At 43.2% G+C, this 24,205-nt stretch overlaps 1 protein-coding gene across 1 annotated transcript in view; it reads left to right on the forward strand.

Annotated features, from left to right (window-relative positions):
• Positions 1-24,205, forward strand: part of LOC110503540 (glutamate receptor ionotropic, kainate 4-like) — a 425,725-nt gene that overhangs the window by 344,662 nt on the left and 56,858 nt on the right. The window contains exons 9-11 of the mRNA XM_036961231.1: positions 8,723-8,884; positions 12,619-12,771; positions 13,923-14,027. Coding sequence (XP_036817126.1) covers positions 8,723-8,884; positions 12,619-12,771; positions 13,923-14,027 — 420 coding nt within the window. The remainder of the gene's footprint in view (positions 1-8,722; positions 8,885-12,618; positions 12,772-13,922; positions 14,028-24,205) is intronic.

Here is a 24,205-nt window from a genome sequence, read left to right on the forward strand (position 1 = left end):
GGCATTACCGTCTTCTTCCACCGTACAAAAGGATATAATTAATTGATATTGTATCATTGGGAAAATGAATATGCCAATTTAAAGATATGATACAATATCAGGAGGCACTGGAGCCCTTGGTATTGCGCTCCAGTGGTGTCTTTGGATTGATTAGGCATAGGATGGATGTCTCTTTCCCGTTTTGCTCATCAGACATTCTTCTCATCCAGAAACCTGGAGGATGTTCCATGAGGGACCATCGTCATCACCATCAGCATCCTCAAGCTCCAGATCTGATTACCATCAACTTCCTCCAGTAGCTTCGATCACCAGCAACGTTTGCCGTTTTAAGTGGTTGAAGCCACTTGTTTTCCTTCCCATGCAGTGCGCTTTCTGTTGTACAGGAACACCTATGTGAGAATGTTGTTCATTGATTACAGCTCAGTGTTCCACACCATAGTGCCCACAAAGCTCATCACTAAGCTAAGGATCCTGGGACTAAACACCTACCTCTGCAACTGGATCCTGGACTTCCTGACGGGACGCACCCAGGTGGTAAGGGAAGCAACAACATATCTGCCATGCTGATCCTCAACACTGGGGCCCCTCAGGGGTGCATGCTTAGTCCCCTCCTGTACTCCCTGTTCACCCATGACTGCGTGGCCAAGCACAACTCCAACACCTTCATTAAGTTTGCTGACGACAACAGTGGTAGGCCTGATCACCGACAACGATGAGACAGCCTATAGAGAGGATGTCAGAGACCTGGCAGTGTGGTGCCAGGACAACAAGACAAAGAAGTTGATCGTGGACTATAGGAAAAGGAGGGCCAAATAGTCCCACATTAACATCGAGGGCTGAAGTGGAACGGGTTGAGAGTTTCAAGTTCCTTGGTGTCCACATCACAAACAAATGATCATGGTCCAAACAAACCAAGACCGTTGTGAAGAGGGCACGACAACACCTTTGTGGCATGGGTCCCCAGATCCTCAAAAAGTTCTACAGCTACACCATCGAGCACATCCTGACTGGTTGCATCACCGCCTGGTACGGCAACTGTTCGGCAACTGACCGTAAGGCACTACAGAGGGTGGTGCTTACAGCCCAGTACATCACTGGGACCAAGCTTCCTGACATCCAGGACCTATATTCTAGGCGGTGTCAGAGGAAGGCCCCAAAACATGTCAAAGACTCCAGTGACCCAAGTAATAGACTCTTCTCTCTGCTACCGCACAGCAAAAGGTACCGGAGCGCCAAGTCTAGGACCAAAAGGTTCCAAACAGCTTCTAACCTCAAGCCATAAGACTGCTGAACAATTAATCAAATGGCCACCCGGACTGTTTATATTGACCCCCCCCCCCCGCCCTCCACCTTTCTATGTAGCCTTCTTATTTGTTATTGTTATTTAATTTTCTTGTGTTACTTTTTTATTTTTTTATTTGATGTACAGTTTCAGAAGTCCCTGATGGAATGCCTCAGTGCTCTCTCTTGTGTATGGGGCCTTGAACTCGCATAACATGCAGCTACAACACCAATAAGGCTATTTCAAGTGTTTTGGCACTCAAGGACAATATCTACTCTACAAACATAACCCTGTTATAACTCCCTTGTTCAGTAGGCTACTACAACATTTCACTGCTCTCCTCCACTTGATATTACACTTAACACAACATTTCAGCGACATTTCTCAAAATGTAAATAAGCTGTGACCTTTCTTTCATTTTGAATGTCACTGAAGGTAAAAGATTATGAGGTAATTTTGGTGTCGGTCAGTTATCATGTACCTGTAGCAGATGCGTATTTAAATGCTTAGAGTAAATTCCTCTTTAGTCAAATGTCTGACATTTATTAACTTCTTGGCGCACCCATCCCGTTAGCGGGATCATTTTAAATTAAATTACACATTTTTTTTAATTTTCATGAAATCACAAGTGCAATATAGCAAAACACAGCTTAGCTTGTTGTTTATCCACAAGGCGTGTCAGATTTCCAAAAAGCTTTACAGCAAAAGCTATCCAAGCGTTTATGTTAGGACATCTCTCTCAGCAGACAAAACATTACAAATAGCTAGCAGCAAAGTAGATTGGTCACGAAAGTCAGAAAAGCAATATAATGAATTGTTTACCTTTGTTGATCTTCGGATGTTTGCACTCACGAGACTCCCAGTTACCCATTAAATATTCCTTTTGTTCGATAAAGATGATTTTTATATCCAAAATACCTCCATTTGGTTGGCGCGTTTTGTTCAGAAATCCACAGGCTCGAGCGGTCACGACGGGGCAGACAAAAACTCCAAATAGTATCCGTAAAGTTCGTAGAAACATGTCAAACGTTTTTTATAATCAATCCTCAGGTTGTTTTTACAATAAATAATCGATAATGTTTCAACCGGACCGTAGCCTTTTCAATAGGAGAGAGAGAGAAAATGTCTGCTCCATGCTGTTGCGCATGCAAAACTGCTGGCACCCAGCCATCCACTGACGCGATGTTATTGTTCTCGCTAATTTTTCAGAATAAAAGCCTGAAACTATGTCTAAAGACTGTTCACACCATGTGGAAGCCATAGAGAAAGGAATCTGGTTTATATCCCTTTAATTGGAGGGAAGGCATGCAATGGAACAGAGAGGTTCCAGGAAAAACAGCACTTCCTGGTTGAATTTTCCTCAGGTTTTTGCCTGCAATATCAGTTCTGTTATACTCACAGACAATATTTGGACAGTTTTGGAAACTTTAGAGTGTTTTCTATCCTAATCTGACAATGATATGCATATTCTAGATTCTGGGCCTGAATATTTGGGTACATTTGGGTACATTTTTCATCCAAACATCAAACTACTGCCCCCTACACTCAAGAGGTTAAAGCAGCCTTACAACCAATGCATGTCCACCTTTGATCATGGTAGGCATTCGCAGCTGTACAGCTTGCTAATGTTAACATTCGAAAGAATGGTTTTCAAAAAAAATTGTGCTAGCTTCTTACTCTGCTTAAGCTTCTTGACATTGAGCTGTACGGCTAATGCTAACATCCTTTTTTATGTTAACTTCTTGACATTGCTGCTGTTATACAATTACCCTCTCAATATGTACCGTTTGTAGAACACAATCCTATGTGCACGCTGAAGTGTAGTCTAATTCTAGCTTGGAGTATGCTTGGATGCTCCTGGAGCTTAGATTATGCAAACTCACTATAATCTTGGCACTTCCATCCTATTTGAGAAAACTAGATCAATGGAAACAGGGACAAGTCTGAGTTTCCTTCAAAATAAGGTTAGATTTTGTGTGTTTGCATAGCTTACCAAATACAGTATGTCACACAAAGGGTCCTTATTAATGGAAGATTACCTGACAGGCATTGAAATTGTGTTAGATTCTATATATTTACAAAAATATGTGTTCCTTAGCAAGTTTGCTCAGCATTACAAAACAAATAGTTTTTGATAGATAGCAGGAGAAGGAGTCTAGCTGTGTGGCCCCTGTTGGTGGGACCCAAGCAGCAGTGTGACAGTGTGTGTTGTCCCTGACAGTGCACAACAGCAAGGTAACAGCCAGGTCTCTGGGGAGCTCATTATTCAGCTCTCAGCTTGGATACACCACAACAAACAGAATGTGTGTAGGCATGTGCCTGCCTGTCTGCGGCGTGCATGCATTTGTCTGCACGCATGTGTGTGTCTGTTAGTTTGCCTGTGTTATTAAGAGAGTCCAAGAGGTGCCAGCAGGTGAACAGCGGGTTGGCTCAGCTCCTCGTTTCTGATTGATCTCCAGGTGACAGGCTGTGTCGGGGGCCCATCGCCAGCCAGTCAGCACCTCACCCAGCACCCCTCACTGGCTGCCAAGGCCCGACGCGGGGCAGCTGGAGGCCACCGGGGCCAGCCTCTGTCTTTATGCTGCTCTTTATGCAAGCAGGGATGTGTGTACGATTGTGTGTGTGACTGTGAGGGGGTCGGAGGGGGTTGCGGGTCAGGAAAGGAAAGGTGGGTGGTTGGGTGGGGTTTGTGTGTGCGCGCATGTACACGTGTGTACAGTGCCTTCAGAAAACTCTGTCAAGTTTGTTGTTGATCATTGCTAGACAGCCATTTTCAAGTCTTGCCGTAACTACGAGACTCAGGAACATTCAATGTCATCTTGGTAAGCCACTCCAGTGTATATTTGGCCTTGTTTTTAGGTTATTGTCTGGCTGAAAGGTGAATTTGTCTCCCAGTGTCTGTTGGAAAGCATACTGAACCATGTTTTGCTCTAGGATTTTGCCTGTCCTCAGATCTATTCCATTTATTTTTATCCCAAAGAAAACTCCCTAGTTTGATGACAAGCATACCCATAACATGATGCAGCCAGCAATATGCTTGAAAATATGAAGAGTGATGTGTTGTGTTGGATTACATTTTTTTTATTTAGTGCCCTATTGCAAACAGGATGCATGTTTTGGAATATTTATATTCTGTACAAGCTAATTCTATCTTGGAGTATGCTTGTAGTATCTACAATGTTGTTGATCCATTTTCTCCTATCACAGCCATTAAACTCTGTAACTGTTTTAAAGTCACCATTGGTCTCATGGTGAAATCCCTGAGCGGTTTCCTTACTCTCCGGCAACTAAGTTAGGAAGGATGCCTGTATCTTTGTTGTGATTGGGTGTATTGATACACCATCTAAAGTGTAATTAATAACTTCACCATGTGGGATATTCAATGTGTGCTTTTTAAAATTTTGACCCATTGACCCATTGTGAGGCCTTTGGTAAGGCTTTGTGGTTGAATCTGAGTTCACTATTCAACTGAGGGACATTACAGATTATATGTATGGGGTACAAAGATGAGGTAGTCATTCAAAAATCATATTAAATACTTACTGACTGAAGCATTTTAGCTTTACTTAAAAAAAATAAAAAAAATTGTAAAAAAATGTCCACTTTGACATTATGGGCTATTGTGGATAGGCCAGTCACACAAAATCTAAATGTAATCCATATTAAATTCAGGCTATAACACAACAAAAGGTGGAAAAAGTCAATGGGTGTGAATACTTTCTGAAGGCACTTTCGGTTTTATTAGGTACACGAAAATGGATAGCTCCTACAGATGGTGAGTCACGTTGCCGTGGCATCCCCAAACCATCCCACTACCACTCCCATGCTTGACTGTTGGTATAAGGTTCTTACTGTGGAATGCTTGTTTGTTTGGTTTTCGGCGGTTATAATGGACCCATGTCATCCAAAAAGTTATACTGTTGACTCATCTGTCCATGGAACCTTCTTCCAAGATTATTGATGATCATCCAGGTGCTTCCAGGTGGTTTTTGGCAAACTTGAGTCAACGTTTTGGACGAGATGGGTCCCATTATGTCTAGCGAAAACCAAAAACTGCATTCCACAGTAAGAACCTCATACCAACAGGTCAAGCATGGTGGTGGTAGTGAGATGGTTTGGAGATGCTTTTGCTGCCTCAGGACCTGGAGGACTTTCCTTAATAGAACGAACCGTGAATTCTGCTCTGTATCAGAGAGTTCTACAGGAGAATGTCAGGCCCATCCGCCTGTGTGCTGAAGCTGAAGCGCAGCTTGGTCGTGCAGCAAGACAACGATCCAAAACACACAATCAAGTCTACATGGAAATGATTAAAAAGCAACACATTTGACGTTTTGGAATGGCCTAGTCAAAGTCCAGAGCTTATCCCACTGAGAGGTTGTGGCAGAACTTGAAATGAGCAGTTCATGATTGAAACACACATGTCGTTGAGTTAAAGTAGTTCTGCATGCAAGAGTGGGCCAACATTTCTCCACAGCGATGTGAGAGGCTGATCAACAACTACAGGAAGCATTTGGTTGCAGTCATTGCAGATAAAGGTGGCACAACCAGTTATTGAGGGCAAGGGGGCAATTGCTTTTTCACACAGGGGAATTGGGTGTTGCATAACTTTGTTAATTAAATAAATAAAATAAGTATACATTTTTAGGGTTTATTGTTAAACTCAGGTTCACTTTATCTAATATTCGGTTTACTGATAGCATTTAGTATAAAAAAATATGGAAAAATAGAGAAAATCAGAAAGGGGTCAAATGCGTTTTCATGGCACTGTACACCACTTGTGCTAGCTAGATTTCTCCAGATGCCGCCAGTGGATATTTGGTGACCTTGTGTTTCATGTGTTTGACTGCACCCAGGAGGGGCATACTTAATGACCAGCTCGTTTGCACAGGCTTCTCTCCTAATGATCTATTAAAGTGCACTTGAAGAGTAATTATGGGTCCTCTCCCATTGGGCTTGTCGGGGTACACTGGGGACAAGTGATGGGAAGATCATGAAACTGTCACCAGTGTGCAGATGGTAGTCAATAAAGGTGTGGTGAGGACTATAACTCAAATGTCCTAATGTTGTTACCCTTTACACTTGTACCCATATACGGGTTGAAAATTGCAGATTTGGACACTGGTAAGCACCTAAATAGGAACCGTAAATGTAAAGCGCACATCAAATCAACAGTGTAATGTTGTGTCAGGTGAACTGTTGTCCTCATCTTTAGTTGAATACTTTTCACATAATTCCAAACGGTTCCCTTTTAATTGCTACCGTGGTTATGCATATACTTGTTATATTTCTTCTGTAAGAAACATTTAAATGTAGCTGTGTCCATATAGGCCAATTCCCACAAGTGTAAAGGGTCAAAGAAAGCGAAGTGAATTGGTGTGTCTGTGTAAAATGTACTCCACTCGTCATTGTTTTTTTATAGTTGCCATATAAGAAGGGTCAGCGCCCAAAGATTATGCTATTTTCAGAATTAAATATATTGATGATAAATATTGAAGGTGATTAAATGCTTTAAGATGTGGGGGGTAGTTCCCGTTGTACTAAGGGCTGTGAAAAACAACACGATCCATGTTGGAAATGTTCTCATGAATTAATGAATGAATAAATTAATCTTTCGGCATGTTTATTTTGATACTCATTCATAAAGAATTAGGCACGGAGAAAACACTGTTTCAAGCTCAACTCAGCTTTCCTTTCATCAAGTGCTGTGTGTTTCACTCCTCAATATCAGAGTTCTCAATGTCCTGAATATACTTGGCTGAAAGTGCAGAAACAATCTGCCAAGAGTTTGCCTCGAAAATATCAAAACATCGGAAGCTAGTAGCATTAGCTTCGATATTGGTGCAGCGAATCGCCTTAAACTTTAAATCAGATACAGAGACAACATGGCTAGGAGAGAGTAAATAAAAAAGAGCTGTGTCACCACTAAATGGGATTGTATTATTGGTCTAGATAGGGAAGACATAAGGCTGCCAGTTTGCATTGCGGTCTGTAGCTAGTAATGCTAAAGGAGTTCACCAGGGGCTTTCTCCTGTCCTGTTCTCACACAGGGGCTCTGATGAAAAGACTGGATGTGTTCCAAATGGCACTCTATTCCTTACAGGCCCTGGTCAAAGGTAGTGCACTACATAGGGTGCCATTTGCCAGTCACAGTTTCCTTTCGTCTCTCCTGTAGTGCCCGTCATGCCTTCCTCCTAACTCCCACAACTCTCTGTTCTCTCTATCTCAATTTTTCTTCTCCTCTCCCTCTTCTGTCTCTCTTCCTCTCTCACCTCCATGACACTTTTCTCTCTTTCTCTCTTAGTCTCTTTCCTTCCTCAACTCTCTGTCTCACAATAATCCAGCCCAACACCTATCCTTCATTCCGCCGTGGCCTGCTCACCTTCTCCTACTGTGCTAGTGTTTGTTGTAAGAGCACCAGAGTCTAGTTGGGCTTTGATCTAGTGCTGCAGAGGAACCCGCTAACACGCTAATTTATCTAAGCCCTGGGATTTGAAAGGCTACTGCCGGTGTCTTGTGAGGTTCTTGTTCTCAGCGGTATTCTTTTCCCACTCAACTCACCAGCCCCAAACCCCCTTATTGAGGATTGGACACATGCTCGCACACATGCACACAGACACACACACAAACACGCATGCAAGCACACTCATGCTTGCACGCGCACACACACACACACACACACACACACACAGACTCAGCACAGACACAAACACACACCCTCCTGCCCTCTAAGCTCCTCTTCTCCCCTACTTTCCACAGTAGAGTAGTCTGTCTCTGTCTGAACTGTCTGAAGCCTGGGCACTTTTCCTCCTCTCCTCTCCTCTCCTTTTCCTCCTCTCCTCTTTATGTATCATATCTGTCCCTGGGCCCAGTGAGGTGACAGGCGGTTTCACCGTTATAGACTGTAGTGCTGGCACTGACACCTGAAGGTGACTAGGCTGATATCTCTATTGACCTTCTGATGACGTCCTCCCTACCGCTCGGGAGCAACCAGACTGATCAAAGTAGATGTTGTTTTTCATCCAAGCACATTTCCATGGGTTTGTTCCAGGCGGCACACACATGCCCACGCACAAATGAATATGCACTAAACTACTAAATGAGCACATGCACACACACACGCCACCACATTTCATGCACACACACACGCCACCACATTTCATGCACACCCCACACACACTCTCTGAAGGAATTAGGAATCTTAATCATCCAGAAAAAATGAACTTAACATAGTAAAACTTCAAGTAAATCAATGAAATTGGGGCTAAACGTATCAGATTAGCATGTGCCCTTTTTCCTGACATTGATTCAATATTCCATTCAATCAGATATCTCCACGTATTGCAGCCACTAAACGTGATTTATGTCGGAAATGTCCAAGCCTTTGTCATACACGTACCTAATACCATTATACCTTTGACCCTCTGACTCCTCCCTCTGCAGGAATTCTCTCTGCTGCGATTGGATGACGTGCCCAGTGAGCGGGTGAACATTCTGGGCTTTTCCGTCTTCAACCGAACACATCCATTTTTCCAGGATTTCCTCCTCAGCCTCAACCGTTCCTGGCAGGAAAACTGTGACCACGCCCCCTTCGCCGGCACACCGGTGAGACCAGGGTTCAGATTTATGTAGAACAGAGATGATTGTCTAGCAGCTAGACAATCATTTCTGATCTACAAAACATCCTGAATTTCTATCTGAAGGTTCTGTAGTGTTGCAGGTAGAAATGTAACAAATAGACCTGATGATTCCTAATCGTACTGTAGCATGTACACTTCGAAATTCAGCTCTATTAGTTGCATTTCAATCTGCAACCAAACAGAGGGTTCAGATATGTATGCAGAACAGATATTATTATCTAGTACATTGTTTCTTAATCCTGGTCCTGGGAACCCAAAAAGGTGCACATTTTAGTTTTTGCATTAAGCACTACAAACCTGATTCCACTAATCAGAATTTAATGATGAGTTGATTTGTGGAATCAGGTGTGTAGTGTCAGGACAAGGATTAAGAAACACTGACGTAGCGTTTAGATTTAGGGAAAGGATCCTCTCCCTTTGTTATATATCTATCTGCAAAAGTTTCATCCTCCTGAATACACCCCAGCTCTTTTCCCATATTATACAGTATCCCTACACATGCGAATGTTAGAATGTTAAGGCTTGAAGTCTTTCTATGCCTTTAACAACATCTACTTTGATATCCCGAAGTTCAGTTGTCTGTGTAGTCGTTAATTAGTCAAATAAAATGTAATTGCCACATGGTTATTAAATGAACCCAATTCACCATACCATTGTGTCAACGAGAAGTGTACAAGAGTATTTGTTTAATTTGACATCCAACAGACAGCAACGAGTAATTCATTAATTGGGTTTATTGAATTTTTGTTTCTTAATGGGCTGAGATCCCGCTAACGGGATCGATATGACAACAGCCAGTGAAAGTGCAGGGCGCCAAATTCAAACAACAGTTATCTCATAATTAAAATTCCTCAGACATACAAGTATTTCACACCATTTTAAAGATACACTTCCTGTTAATCCCACCACAGTTTCCGATTTCAAATAGGCTTTACAGCGAAAGCACCACAAATGATTATGTTAGGTCAGAGCCAAGTCACAGAAAAACTCAGCCATTTTTCCAGACAAAGAGTGGAGTCACAAAAATCAGAAGTAGAGATAGAATTAATCACTAACCTTTTGATGATCTTCATCAGATGACACTTATAGGACTTCATGTTACACAATACATGTATGTTTTGTTCGATAAAGTTCATATTTATATCAAAAAATCTCAGTATACATTGGCGCGTTATGTTCAGTAGTTCCAAAAACATCCCGTGACTTTGCAGAGAGCCACATCAATTTACAGAAATAGTCATCATAAATGTTGATGAAAATACAAGTGTTATGCATGGAACTTTAGATACACTTCTCCTTAATGCAACCGCTGTGTCAGATTTTTTTTTTTTAAACGTTATGGAAAAAGCAAACCATACAATAATCTGAGTACGGCGCTCAGAGACCAAAACAACCCAAACAGATATCCACCATGTTGGAGTCAACAGAGGTCAGAAATAACATTATAAATATTCACTTATCTTTGATGATCTTCATCAGAATGCACTCCCAGGAATCCCAGTTCCACAATAAATGTTTGTTTTGTTTGATAATGTCCATCATTTATGTCCAAATAACTCCTTTTGTTAGCGAGTTCAGTTCACAAATCAAAATTCATGACAAGCATTCACTAGGAGCAGACGAAAAGTCAAAAAGTTCCTTTACAGTCCGTAGAAACATGTCAAACGAAGTATAGAATCAATCTTTAGGATGTTTTTAACATACATCTTCAATAATGTTCCAACCGGAGAATTCCTTTGTCTGTAGAAATGCAATGGAACGAGCGTCACAAGCTCATGGCAGAGCCCTGACTCATTCCCTTCTCCATCGCCCCCACTTCACAGTAGAAGCATCAAACAAGGTTCTAAAGACTGTTGACATCTAGTGGAAGCCTTAGGAAGTGCAACATGACCAATATCCCACTGTATCTTCAATTGGGAATGAGTTGAAAAACGACCAACCTCAGATTTCCCACTTCCTGGTTAGATTTTTTTCTCCAGTTTTTGCCTGCCATATGAGTTCTGTTATACTCACAGACATCATTCAAACAGTTTTAGAAACGTCAGAATGTTTTCTATCCAAATATACTAATAATATCTTAGCGTCTGGGACTGAGTAGCAGGCAGTTTACTCTGGGCACCTCTGGACACCTTATTCATCCAAGCTACTCAATACTGCCCCCAGTCAAGAAAGATTTTGAAAAATCAATGGCTGCTGTTTTTAGAAACCAGTAGTTTTTCTGTAGTTGTTTTTTCCCCTCTTAATTAGGAGTTATCTTTAATTGATCACAGGATGTTTTGTAGTCTATCAGATAGAGCAGTGGAGGGATAACAGCTCTGAGCCCCTAGTATAACGAGAGAGTGAGAGATCTATGCCTTCTCTCCCTGCTATTCATCTGCGGTGTCCCAGGGAGCTTTCATATCAGGTTTCATTTTTAAAGATCCCTCTCTCTTAGCTGTACAACGTCATGGAATGAGATAGTTGGAGGGGTGGAAGAGAGGGAGGTGAGGAAGAATGGTAGACATTTTGAGATAAGTCCACACCCCAGGCCATTTGTTTTGTAGATCCAGTTATATGCCTCAATCCACAATATGGATCTACACAACCGATGGCGTGAGATGTGGATTCATTTTGACATTAGACTACTTTTGAAATCTGAAAACATCTGACCTACTTTGAAGGTCACATGGTGCATAATCTTGATTTATGATCGGGAAGTTGCTGTCATCAACTTTCCCTCCAGTAATCCAATTGACACTGAACCACTGTACACACTCGCTGTTGTGTACAGTATACCTTGTTGCCTATAGCGCAGTCCAGTTCAACATTGGCTTATGCAAGGAGGATATGTATTATAATTGCTATGGGCCTTACTGTATATGGTGCTCATTGTTTACTATACAGCACAATCATCTATATAGTCCCATATCAATATGCACAACAGTTCAGGGCCATTAAGGCCTTAGTACTTTATTATACAGACATATAACGGTGAAATACTCCCTCTCTCCCGTGTATAATCTATGACATCATGCATGTTAATTGTCTTTACATACACAGATGGGGCCTGTATGTTTATTTATTTTATTTAAGTAGGCAAGTCAGTTAAGAACAAATTCTTATTTACAATGATAGCCTACGAACAGTGGGTTAACTGCCTTGTTCAGGGGCAGAACGACAGATTTTTTATCTTGTCAGCTCGGGGATTCAATCTAGCAACCTTGCGGTTACTGGCCCAACGCTCTAACCACTAGGCTACCTGTATGTAAACAGTCTACAGAAGAAGAAAAAATCCCCCTTCCTGCGCTTCCGCCTCCACTCCGACAAATGTGTGGTAATTGGAATGGCCAGGGCTTGCCAGCTCCAGTAGGGGTGAAAGTGGAGGGGCTTTTTTTCCAGTTTGTCAGCACATCAGAGGATCCTAATGAGCTCATGTAATATTTGACTGCTGAATGGCATTCTGGTGCTCGCTTGTTTTAACCCATCACTGACCAAGTAGAGCGGGCGTCAGGGAGGATGGAAGAACGGTGTGTGTTTGTGACAGCATATCCCTCCTTTTCTTCCTTCCCTCGCTCCCTTTTTTTCTTCTCTCTCTCAATTCAATTCAATTCAAGGGGCTTTATTGGCATGGGAAACATGTGTTAACATTGCCAAAGCATTGCATTTGCATTTGCCAAAGCCAAAGCAATGTTTCTCTCTCTTTCTCCCTCTCTCTCTCAGCTCTCGTCGGCGCTGCTGTTTGACGCAGTGCACGCGGTGGTTGCGGCGGTCCAGGAGCTCAACCGTAGCCAGAACGTGGGCGCCACACAGCTCTCCTGCAAGTCCTCCAAGATCTGGGAGCATGGCACCAGCCTCATGAACTACCTGAGGATGGTAAGGGTGCCCCACTCTGGATAGGAGAGGAATGGCATGCTGCTGTTTGTCTGTTTAAGATTAGGATTAGGTTAATCTTTTGTGGAGTTTAGTTAGACTGCAGTGCACACTGTGATATACAGTATGCTCCCAAGTCTGTTGGTTAACATTATACTAAAAGCCATTGGGTGTGCATTTTTGCAGTGAATATTCAGCCAGCAGAACCATATCCCCCTAATCCTTACCTTACTGTTTGGTCTACCAGCTGAATATATTTATATATATTTATATGTCTGTATTTATATTTAGATATAAATCCTCTAACCCTTCTCTTACCACTGGTCATACAGTCAATCATATTGTCACATTAACTTGGGACACTGCTAGCCTGGTCCGAGAACTGTATGTGCTGTCATTGATACACCTAAGATCATAGGTTGATGGCCAGACTGTACAAACAGCTCTGGGATCAGGCTAGGTGACAGCCCCTGTTCCTTCCTTAGTAGCCTACAGCAGGGAGGAGGGAGTTAGAGACTGGTTGACTGGCTGTCATACTGTAATGTTCATATTCCCTCATTAGGAATAAATGTCCTGTGAGTGAGCTATCAAGACACTAGAATGTGACATGTATTGAATTTCAGACTGTTTTTTTTCTTCAGTAAAAGCAAATGAGTCATCTGTTGTCATTTAGATGTTATACCACCATCATTTTGTTTGATACTCCCTCGTATCGATCATACTGCTGGTTTCTCAGTATCGGATTATGGGGTGTCTTGAGGTTTTGTTTCCCATTTGGATAATTGACTCGTAACTCCATCCATTGAATGATTTCAGTTAGTCAACAAGGAACTAATGCCCGACCGAACCCAGCCATGCCTGCGACATTACTGACAGACCTGGGTTCAAACAATATTTGTTTTTCTTTCAAATACTTGGGACCGTCGGATTGAGCCAGGCCTGCAGTGCCGGATCAACAGTTTACCCTTTTGGGGAACTGGAACATTGGTTCTCTCACGCAAGGCATGCTCAATCCAGAGCAACTGAAGGATTTCAAAGCAAACTAATATTATTTGAACCCCGATTTCTGGCCCCAAATGTGAAACAGATCATTTGAAATGCCTTAATAACATGGGACTTTTCTCTCTTGTTCTCCCTCTCTCTCTCTTGGATAGGTAGAATTGGAAGGACTAACGGGCCACATTGAATTCAACAGCAAAGGCCAGCGGTCCAACTACGCCCTACGGATCATGCAGAACAGTAGAGACGGCCTAAGGCAGGTAAAGTAACTCTCCCGTTCATACAGTGTTACAGTACAAGGTTTCACCCGGGCGCAGGCCTATTCTTCGCAGGCCTACCACTACCCCAGCCCTGCAATGGATGGGACTTCTGTGTGAAGCACTCCCTTACGTAATAGAGCTCTACGGTGCAGCGGGGAGCCATGATAACGTATTCAATTGTTGTTTGGTCATAGAAATATCCCCTTGACCCGCATGATTTGAAGTGCAGAGGTGTCCAAAACCACTTCGAGTGCACTATTAAATATTTAGAATGCAATTTGGACGGGAGCAGGAGATGCGTCTGAATTTGATGGAAAGCAAAAGAAAAAAAGGTTTTAATCTTGTTTTTCATTGACTGTTTTTGGTCTCCATTTCTGAGTGTCTTACTCTAAATTAGTATAGAGTTTTCAACAGTGGTCCTGAGTTTGGAAGAGTTAGTAGGGAAAGTGTGATATTATAATGTATTGTTGCCTTCCCGGACTTCACCTCAATTCACAAACCTGCGTAAATACATTTTGCAGTAGGACTTGATGTTGATTCCATGTTGAGACTTACATTGCGTGGCTACAGTATGCATTTGACGAGCCATCTGTAATGACTGATTCTGGCCTGGCACTGTGCATGATCCAAGTCAAACATCTTTTGGCCTTGCCACATCTCTTGAATCTGTAAATCTCACAATCGTTCCAGTGCTCTTACAATGGATGTCGCCTACTAAACGTGCTGCGCTCTAGCTACTTAAAGAAAAAAATCCACCCAAAACCACCCATTCCTTTAGTTTATAGTGTTAAATAACACTAATATGTGAGAGCAATATTTTTTGTGAACTAATGTTGGATTTTGGCGTTATAATAAGGTTTGTAGGTTCATGGAAAATTGCAATTGGTCGACAGTCTGCTGGGCGGGGCATTATTCGTTCCTTTATTCATTGGATTCTTATCAACTTTCTCAAATATATCTGTCAACGGCACCATGCAATGCACCCTGGACTAAAGAGGCAGATAAAAATGTGCTAGACCCTCTGTTAAATTACACATTTCTCCAGGTAGGAATATCGCAAAAATATGATTAACTCCTCCCGAGTTATGACATTCCCCAGTATTGAAATCTGACATGTATCTAAAAATCGCGATCTAAAAGTCGTATTCCTATTAACTTCCAGTGTATTGAGAGCGACTTTATCACAGTGCTACGTCATACCGGCTGGATATCTGCCTGCTTGAACACCAATAACTCAGATACACGTGAAAACATGAAATGACCCAGGGAATCAATAGAAAATAACACAGAGATGCAACAATATAACATTCAAAATGGGTGAACCGTTCCTTTAATGCTTCTACTTTTGGCCCCAGATTCTGTTGGCTGCACATGAAGAGTTATTTTATCCCTGAGACGGCTGTCTTTGAGATAAACGCTGGCATTGATATTGTATCTTTGTGTTCTGTGATGTCCGGCCTTGCAGCGGAGGGAGAAGTGGGCTGAGACACAGCTCTCGTATAGCAGGTAGTACTTTAGTCTCAACAAGTTCGCAGCATGTCCCGGAGCACCTGTCCTTGTATGACCTTTCCCCCCACTCTGTAGCACCCCTCCTCCTCCCTCCCACAACTCCACTATTATCAATTCTCCATTGACTGCACCTATGGCACCTTACTCCACATAAATGAATAAAGCACTAGTACTAGCCTGATCCCAGATCTGTTAGTGCTGTATAGCCAACTCCCAAGGTTAGTGTTATGCCAATTGGCTATATGTTTTGCAATAGAAGTTGGCTATACAACATAAACAGATCTGGGACCAGGCTATACTGTAGCAGCACCACCTCTCCCCCTCTATTCCTGTCTATTCACCACTGGCTGTGGCACCTAAGGGACTTTACTCCACAGAATGTCCTAAAGCACTACTCACCCTCCTACTCCCTTTGCTTCACACGTAACAGTGTTTGTGGGTTACTGGTCGTCTCGGGAGTCGAGAGGGTGAACTTCTCTGAATGTTAGACATGAATGCTAGATGGTAGCTGACAAGGTGTAGACTTTATTGAACGTTGACTTCAACCTCTGTCTTACTGTATCTCTTCAAGGTCACGTATCTCGATACATCTCATGTCTCTACTTCTCTATCCAATAATAGTTATCCTCAGAACTTTGAAAATTCCCATCACCTGCCACTCAGAAATGTTAATGCGATTCAGAAAATGATGACTATATACTGGTAATATGCATTATTAACCAAAAGGTTGCTGGAGCGAATCCCCGAGCTGACAAAGTACAAATCTGTCGTTCTGCCCCTGAGCGAGGCAGTTAACCCACTGTACACCGGGCGCCGATTACGTAGTTGTCGATTAAGGCAGCCCCCCGCACCTCTCTGATTCAGAGGCGTTGGGTTAAATGCGGAAGACTCATTTCAGTTGAATGCATTCAGTTGTACAACTGACTAAGTATCCCCCCTTTCTTTTTCATTATTGAATATATTTTTATTTGACAGGTCTTATTTGTACCTCGCAGGCGAACGGAGCTTTATCCACCCATAATAACTGTCTATATGCAAGGTGCTGGATTCCAAACTGTCTGGAATATAATATACATTATTTATATGCCTTTTAGCAGACACATTTATCCAATGGAACTTACGTGCACTTATGTGCAAACATACATTTTCCTATGTGGCCCCAGAAGGAATCGAACCCACAACCCTGGCGTTGCAAGCGCCATACTCTACCAACTGATCCACATAGTAATCCACCTCCCACCAGTCATTCAGACAGATCACGATATCTAGTCTAATGTGATGATTTCAATCAGAAGTACACCACGTGATATGTGGACGCCTGCTCGTCGAAAATCTCATTCCAAAATCATGGCGTTAATATGGAGTTGGTCCCCCCTTTGGTGCTATAACAGCCTCCACTCTTCTGGGAAGGCTTTCGACTGTGGGCTAAGATGTTAGTGAGGTCGGTCACTGATGTTGGGCGATTAGGCCTGGCTCGCAGTCTGCAGTCTGCGTTCCAATTCATCCTAAAGGTGTTCGATGGGGTTGAGGTCAGGGCTCTGTGCAGGCCAGTTAAGTCCTTCCACACCGATCTTTACAAACCATTTCTGTATGGACCTTGCTTTGTGCACAGGGGCATTGTCATGCTGAAACTGGAAAGGGCCTTCCCCAAACTCTTGCCACAAAGTTCGAAGCACAGAATCGCCTAGAATGTCATTGTATGCTTTAGAGTTAAGATTTCCCTTCACTGGAACTAAGGGCCTAGCCCGAACCATGAAAAACAGCCCCAGACAATTATTCCTCATCCACCAAACTTTACAGATGGCACAATGCATTGGGGTAGGTAGCATTCTCCTGGCATCCGCCAAACCAAGATTTGTCCGTCAGACTGCCAGATGGTGAAGCATGATTCATCACTCAAGAAAATGCATTTCCACTGCTCCAGAGTCCAATGGCAGTGAGATTTACACCACTTCAGCCGCCCCTTGGTTTTGTGCATGGTGATCTTAGGCTTGTGTGCAGCTGCTCGGCTATGGAGACCCATTTCATGAAGCTCCCGACGAACAGTGAGTGCTGCAACTGAGGACAAGCGATTTTTATGTGCTACGCGTTCTGTTAGCTTGTGTGGCCTACCATGTTTTTCAGCAGCAGGGACTGGGAGACTAGTCATGTTTGAGGGAAATATGAATGGAGCAAAGGACAGAGAGTTGCTTGATGAAAACCAGCTCCAGAGCGCCCAGGACCTCAGAATGGGGCTATGGTTCACCATACAATAGGACAACGACCCTAAGCACACAGTCAAGTCAACGCAGGAGTGACTTCGGGACAAGTTTCTGAATGTCCAGAGCCCGGACTTGAACCCGATCAAACATTACTGGAGAGACTTGAAAATAGCTGGGCAGTGACGCTCCCCATCCAACCTGACAGAGCTTGAGAAGATCTGCAGAGAAGAATGGGAGAAACTCCCCAAATACAGGTGTGCCAAGCTTGTAGCGTCATACCCAAAAATAATCGAGGCTGTAATCGCTGCCAAAGGTGCTTCAACAAATTACTGAGTAAAGGGTCTGAATAGTTATGTAAATGTGATATTTGATTTTTAAATAATTTTTATTATAAGTTGCAAACATTTCTAGAAACCTGTTTTTGCTTTTTTCATTATGTGTGTGTGTGTACATTGGTGAAGGGGTAAGAACTATTGTATCAATTTTAGAATAAAGCTGTAACGTAACAAAAAGTGGAAAAAGTCAAGGGGTCTGAATACTTTCCGAATGCACTGTTTAATCGCTCCCTGCCAGTAATGGTCATTGGATGAGACAAGGCGTTAGATGCTGGTTAGAGGCCTGGGGAGCGGGGTTGTTTGTTTAGTTCTCGAACACCTCCCACATGCTGATGTGATAGGTCTGTTTTAGCCTGGCACCAGTCAGAGTTGTGAATGTCTTGGCAGGGACTGGGAAGGTGATGCCAGAGCTGGCTGGCTGCCTGGCCCACACACATATACACACGCATGTACACATACACATCCATTCCTTGTGTTATTTTTACTATTTATTCCTAGTGTTATTAAAAAAAAATGATTCTACTATTTATTTTTCTTTTCTCTCTGCATTGTTGGGAAGGGCCCTTAAGTCAGCATTTCACTGTTAGTCTACACCTGTTGATTTACAAAGCATATGAAAAATACGATTTGATTTGATACACACACACACACACGCAAAGACAGAAACACTTGCATGCACATTGCACACACACACATCCAGCTCTTTACTTGTGTACTGTATCCACATCATACTTTGACACACATGCTGCAGACTGTTCAGTTTTGGAAATATACAGTAGCTCCACCCACGCTGTCTCTACAGACCATGATATGAGCTGAGAGGGAGAGGTCTTTAAAAATGGAAGCTGATATGAAAGAGCTCCTTGGAACACTGCAGATGAAGAGCAGGGAATGAACGTGTTGTGAACACTGCCCCTCTCTCTTTTTCTCCCTTTCTCTCTCGTGCTCTCTCTCTCTCGCTCTCACTCTATTTCTCTCTCTATCTCTCTCTTCCTCTCTTTCTCTGTGTAACTGGCAGAATTCCCCAGACCCCCACAGCTATTGGCATCCGTATTCCATTCAGTCCTGTGGCTGCTCTGATTTGGGGGCCCGGGGGACAACGTGAGAGGTACGGCTCCAGAGTCCAATCATTCCCCAAAGTGAATTTCTCTGGCAGGCGTTTCACATATCTGAACTGTGCATTTCTTGGAAAAACACATCAGTTACTGCTCTGTCAGAAACTGTTTATCATGGGAAGCTGTGGCGGCATGACAAGCATCTTCAGTTAAGATGTCATTTGCCTTTACCCCAACTTAGAGCCATTATGGCTGATGAAGAGTGATAGCGATGGTAGTTTTTGAGGTAGGCCCTTGCTAAGACATACAATTTCAAAGCAATTTTGCGAAATATTGTGTTAGTTTGTCTCGCTTTATTATGACAGCAGATATATGGCTCGGGATATTGTTCATAGTTCTGCGTATATAAAGCGCCTATAAGAATAATGTTCATTCATAATAGATATTTGTTTCACAAAATATTACAGTAATACACTGACGGTCAAATAAAATCTTTGCATTCTTCAAAAAAGAAAGAAAATTAAGCATCCTGCATGGTTTAGACACAGTGACTGTCCTTCCCTTTGCCCCTCGACTAGTGGGTGAATTTCCCACAATCCCTTGTGCTCCCACTCACAGACAGTGATGCCAGTGATCAATCATCATCTCAGTTTATAGTATGGCACTCCCTAGCCCCCATCACACATACAGTGTACACGCACACATACAGTTGGAATGGCTCATATTTTGGGGTATAATTGGCTGTAATCCTGGCCACCCATTGTTTGATCTGTGTGTGTATGTGTGTGTGTGTGTGTGTGTGTGTGTGTGTGTGTATGTGTGTGTGTGTGTAATGAGCTGTACAGTATAAAGCAAACTTAGCTCTGTGGGGCCCTACACAGGTCTTCAGTAGGATTAAGCTGTAAACACAGTTTTTTGAGATTTATATCTATTTATATTTATAACCTGCTCTGTTAATGCAGACATAACTCAGCCCTTGCTTCTTACAAGTTACAACGTAGTGTTGTTTGGGAGGTAGAAATATGAGAACAATAACATCACTTTTATGGGGTGCTTTGTTCGGCTGGCGGCTAAGGGCCTGTTGAATGATCTCTTTGACATTGGTCCACAAAGGAGCCCTGTGTGCATGCGTGTGCGAGCTATGGGCCTTGCTTGTTAGGGCCTAATGCCAGCCTCTACTCTCTGCCAGGCTGGCGTGTGTCTGACAGCCGGCTGGGCAGTGGGCACACCTCTGGGCCAAAGAACAGACCTGCCTGCCATGCTTCACCACCACTGTCGACCCAGTCCAGCCGCTCCCTTCCCCCCACGCTTCCATGCCTCCATGTAGGCTCTCCACGGATGGATCTCCATTGTTTTTATTGTGCTCATCGACAGACAGCAGCGAGCCAGCTATTAATTAGAGTGAGAGTGGATGCTGGACTAATTGCAGGCAGCGACAGGCTGTTAGTGTAGCTCTCGGGTTTATTTGTTATTGTGTCTCTGTCTTCTACAGGGGGTTTGGTTGGTTGGTTGGCTGAGAGAGAGAGAGGATAAGAGAAGTGTGAGGCCTCTTCCTGGCGAGGGGCGATTTGCTAATTAATTTTGGTAATGGAGGCTGTTCATCAAGGCCTTGGACTGAAGCACCTGAGCAAAGGGGAAGAGACACCATGATAGGGCTGCAGAGTGGGGAGGTGTTTTTACAGTCTTTAATGCTTTACATTTCTTTTACTTTACAAAACTTGGGGCTCCAAGTAAAAGCACCCGCGGACCAAATTCGGCCCTCGGACCGTTGTTGATGTGAGTCAGAGTGGGGAGGCTATAGAGCAGGGTTGCCCAACTGGCGGCCCACCAGCCCGCGGGTGATTTTATTTGCCCCCCCCCCCCCCCCCCCCCAAGTTCTCTGAGCAAAATAAAAAAATTATCATTTTTTACACTCTTTTCTATTGTTAGATATAAAAGACTAAAAACACCAGCAAAACAGCTCCAAGCTATTTTAATTTTAGAGATTTGTTCCAAACTATTCCCACGCATAACAGAGAGATGATATATGTGGTCATATACAAATGTAAGCCATTTTCTAAATTATTATGTTTTAGTTCATTATTAAATCTGTTTGGGCTTCTTGCGGTTTATTTGCAATCTACAAATTAATTGTAATTATGTTCCGGCCCCCTCACCATCCGCACAAGAAAAAATGGCTGAATCTAGTTCATGATCCCTGCTATAGAGTATGTTAGGGCAGAGTGGCAAGGCTAGACTGTGTTAGGGCAGAGTGACGAGGCTAGACTGTGTTAGGGCAGAGTGACGAGGCTAGACTGTGTTAGGGCAGAGTGGAGAGACTAGACTGTGTTAGGGCAGAGTGGAGAGACTAGAGCGTGTTGGGGAGTGGGAATGCTAGACTGTGTTAGGATAGAGTGGGGAGGCTAGTGTGGTAGGCCAGAGTGGGTTGGCTATTAGTGTTAGGGCTGAGTGGGAAGGCTATTAGTGTTAGGGCTAAGTGGGAAAGCTATTAGTGTTAAGGCAGAGTGGGAAGGCTATTAGTGTTAAGGCAGAGTGGGTTGGCTATTAGTATTAGTGCTGAGTGGGAAGGCTATTAGTGTTAGGGCAGAGTGGGAAGGCTATTAGTGTTAGGGCAGAGTGGGTTGGCTATTAGTATTAGGGCAGAGTGGGAAGGCTATTAGTGTTAGGGCAGAGTGGGAAGGCTATTAGTGTTGGGGCTGAGTGGGAAGGCTATTGGTGTTAGGGCAGAGTGGGTTGGCTATTAGTATTAGGGCAGAGTGGGTTGGCTATTAGTATTAGGGCAGAGTGGGAAGGCTATTAGTGTTAGGGCAGAGTGGGAAGGCTATTAGTGTTAAGGCAGAGTGGGAAGGATATTAGTGTTAAGGCAGAGTGGGTTGGCTATTAGTATTAGGGCAGAGTGGGAAGGCTATTAATGTTAGGGCAGAGTGGGAAGGCTATTAGTGTTAGGGCAGAGTGGATTGGCTATTAGTGTTAGGGCAGAGTGGGAAGGCTATTAGTGTTAGGGCAGAGTGGGAAGGCTATTAGTATTAGGGCTGAGTGGGAAGGCTATTAGTGTTAGGGCTGAGTGGGAAGGCTATTAGTGTTAGGGCAGAGTGGGAAGGCTATTAGTGTTAGGGCAGAGTGGGAAGGCTATTAGTGTTAGGGCTGAGTGGGAAGGCTATTAGTGTTAGGGCAGAGTGGGTTGGCTATTAATGTTAGGGCAGAGTGGGAAGGCTATTAGTGTTAAGGTAGAGTGGGAAGGCTATTAGTGATAGAGCAGAGTGGGAAGGCTATTAGTGTTAGGGCAGAGTGGGAAGGCTTTAGAGCACATATGTCAAACTCATTCCACAGAGGGCAGAGTGGGAAGGCTTTAGAGCACATGTGTCAAACTCATTCCACAGAGGGCAGAGTGGGAAGGCTTTAGAGCACATGTGTCAAACTCATTCCACAGAGGGCAGAGTGGGAAGGCTTTAGAGCACATATGTCAAACTCATTCCACAGAGGGCAGAGTGGGAAGGCTTTAGAGCACATGTGTCAAACTCATTCCACAGAGGGCAGAGTGGGAAGGCTTTAGAGCACATATGTCAAACTCATTCCACAGAGGGCAGAGTGTCTGCAGGTTTTCGCTCCTCCCTTGTACTTGATTGATGAATTAAGGTCACTAATTAGTAAAGATCTCCCGCACCGGGTTGTCTAGGTCTTTGTTGAAAGGAAAAAACTAAAACCCGCAGCAGACACTAGGCCCTTCATGGAAAGAGTTTGACACACCTGCTTCAGTGTGATGGGACTAGAGTGGGCTTTCAGATCTGTGTGTGTGGAGGCCACTGCAACTGTGATTTGACCCACAACCTCTAGCACCCACTACAAACACTCTTCCCTACTAAGAACTAGTGAGTCAGTTGTTAAGTGAGTACAGGAATTTTTTGACCACTGAGGTACAATGATATAACTTTATTGGTTCTAGCGTCATTGGTTCCAGCAATACTGAACATTTAGATGCAGTATGGTGAAGGCCAACTGTTGAATGATGACCTCTAGTCTAAGGTATGACCATAGAGTTAGGAATTTGAATACTAGAATGGACATTAATATTCTTATGATGGGATAAAAGTCAGCCATTTTGGCCAGGGAGTTGGTCAAGCATCGTTTACCAGTACTGTGATATTGTATGTAATCATTTATCTGCACTGTTTATCAGCCAGAGTGAATTTATGAACGCACCCTCTATCTAATACCGACTGGGAATATTGGTCCGGGAGAAATCCAAACCTGTAATGGAGACACTCTGTGTTAGCTATCTAACCAGACAGTTTTAGGAGTGATTCCAATACATTTTTCAAAAATAATTGCCAATATGCCAACATTTCATTCAAACAATGCAGTCAATCCACAGCCATATACTGGCTGAAATCAGTCGATGATAGGACTTAGACAAGTTGTCAATGCAACTAGTATTGATATTGTATCATATAATAGCACTCACAGCTTTCCAAGAAAACAAAAATGTTGACGTTTATTGTCTGTTTACATATTTTAGAGTCTGTTTATACAGAAAATTCTTAGAAAACCTCAAGCTGTTTTTATGATGATTTATATGAGTTAACAATTCTATTACACAATTTCTAATATCATATATCACTTTTCTTGCATAAGTCAAATCTGGATTATGCCTCCACTGCTATTCATTCCAATTAGACTGGTTTTGTCACGTCTACACCCACGCTCCCTCTCCGGCACTCGATGTTGCCTGTCTACTAACCACCGGTCCTGGCAACCCATCACTACACACACCTGCCACCTGGCACCTCATTACGCCCACCTGCACCTCATCATTAGGCACACCTGGACCTTATCACTTCCCTGATTACTCCCCCTATATATAGCACTCTGTTGTCATTTCACATCAGGTGTTATTGCCTCAGTTTATGTTCTCATGTCCAGACGTTGCGCTTGTTTTTGTATCATTACATGTTCATTTCTATTAAACTCTCCAACTGCACCTGCTTTCCTGACAACCTGCGTCTTCATTACAGGTTTGGATTTCTCCCGGACCAATATTCCCAGTCGGTATTAGATAGAGGGTGCGTTCATAAATTCAC

Source organism: Oncorhynchus mykiss, chromosome 24 (genome assembly GCF_013265735.2).
Source record: "Oncorhynchus mykiss isolate Arlee chromosome 24, USDA_OmykA_1.1, whole genome shotgun sequence".
Lineage (NCBI taxonomy): Eukaryota > Metazoa > Chordata > Actinopteri > Salmoniformes > Salmonidae > Oncorhynchus > Oncorhynchus mykiss.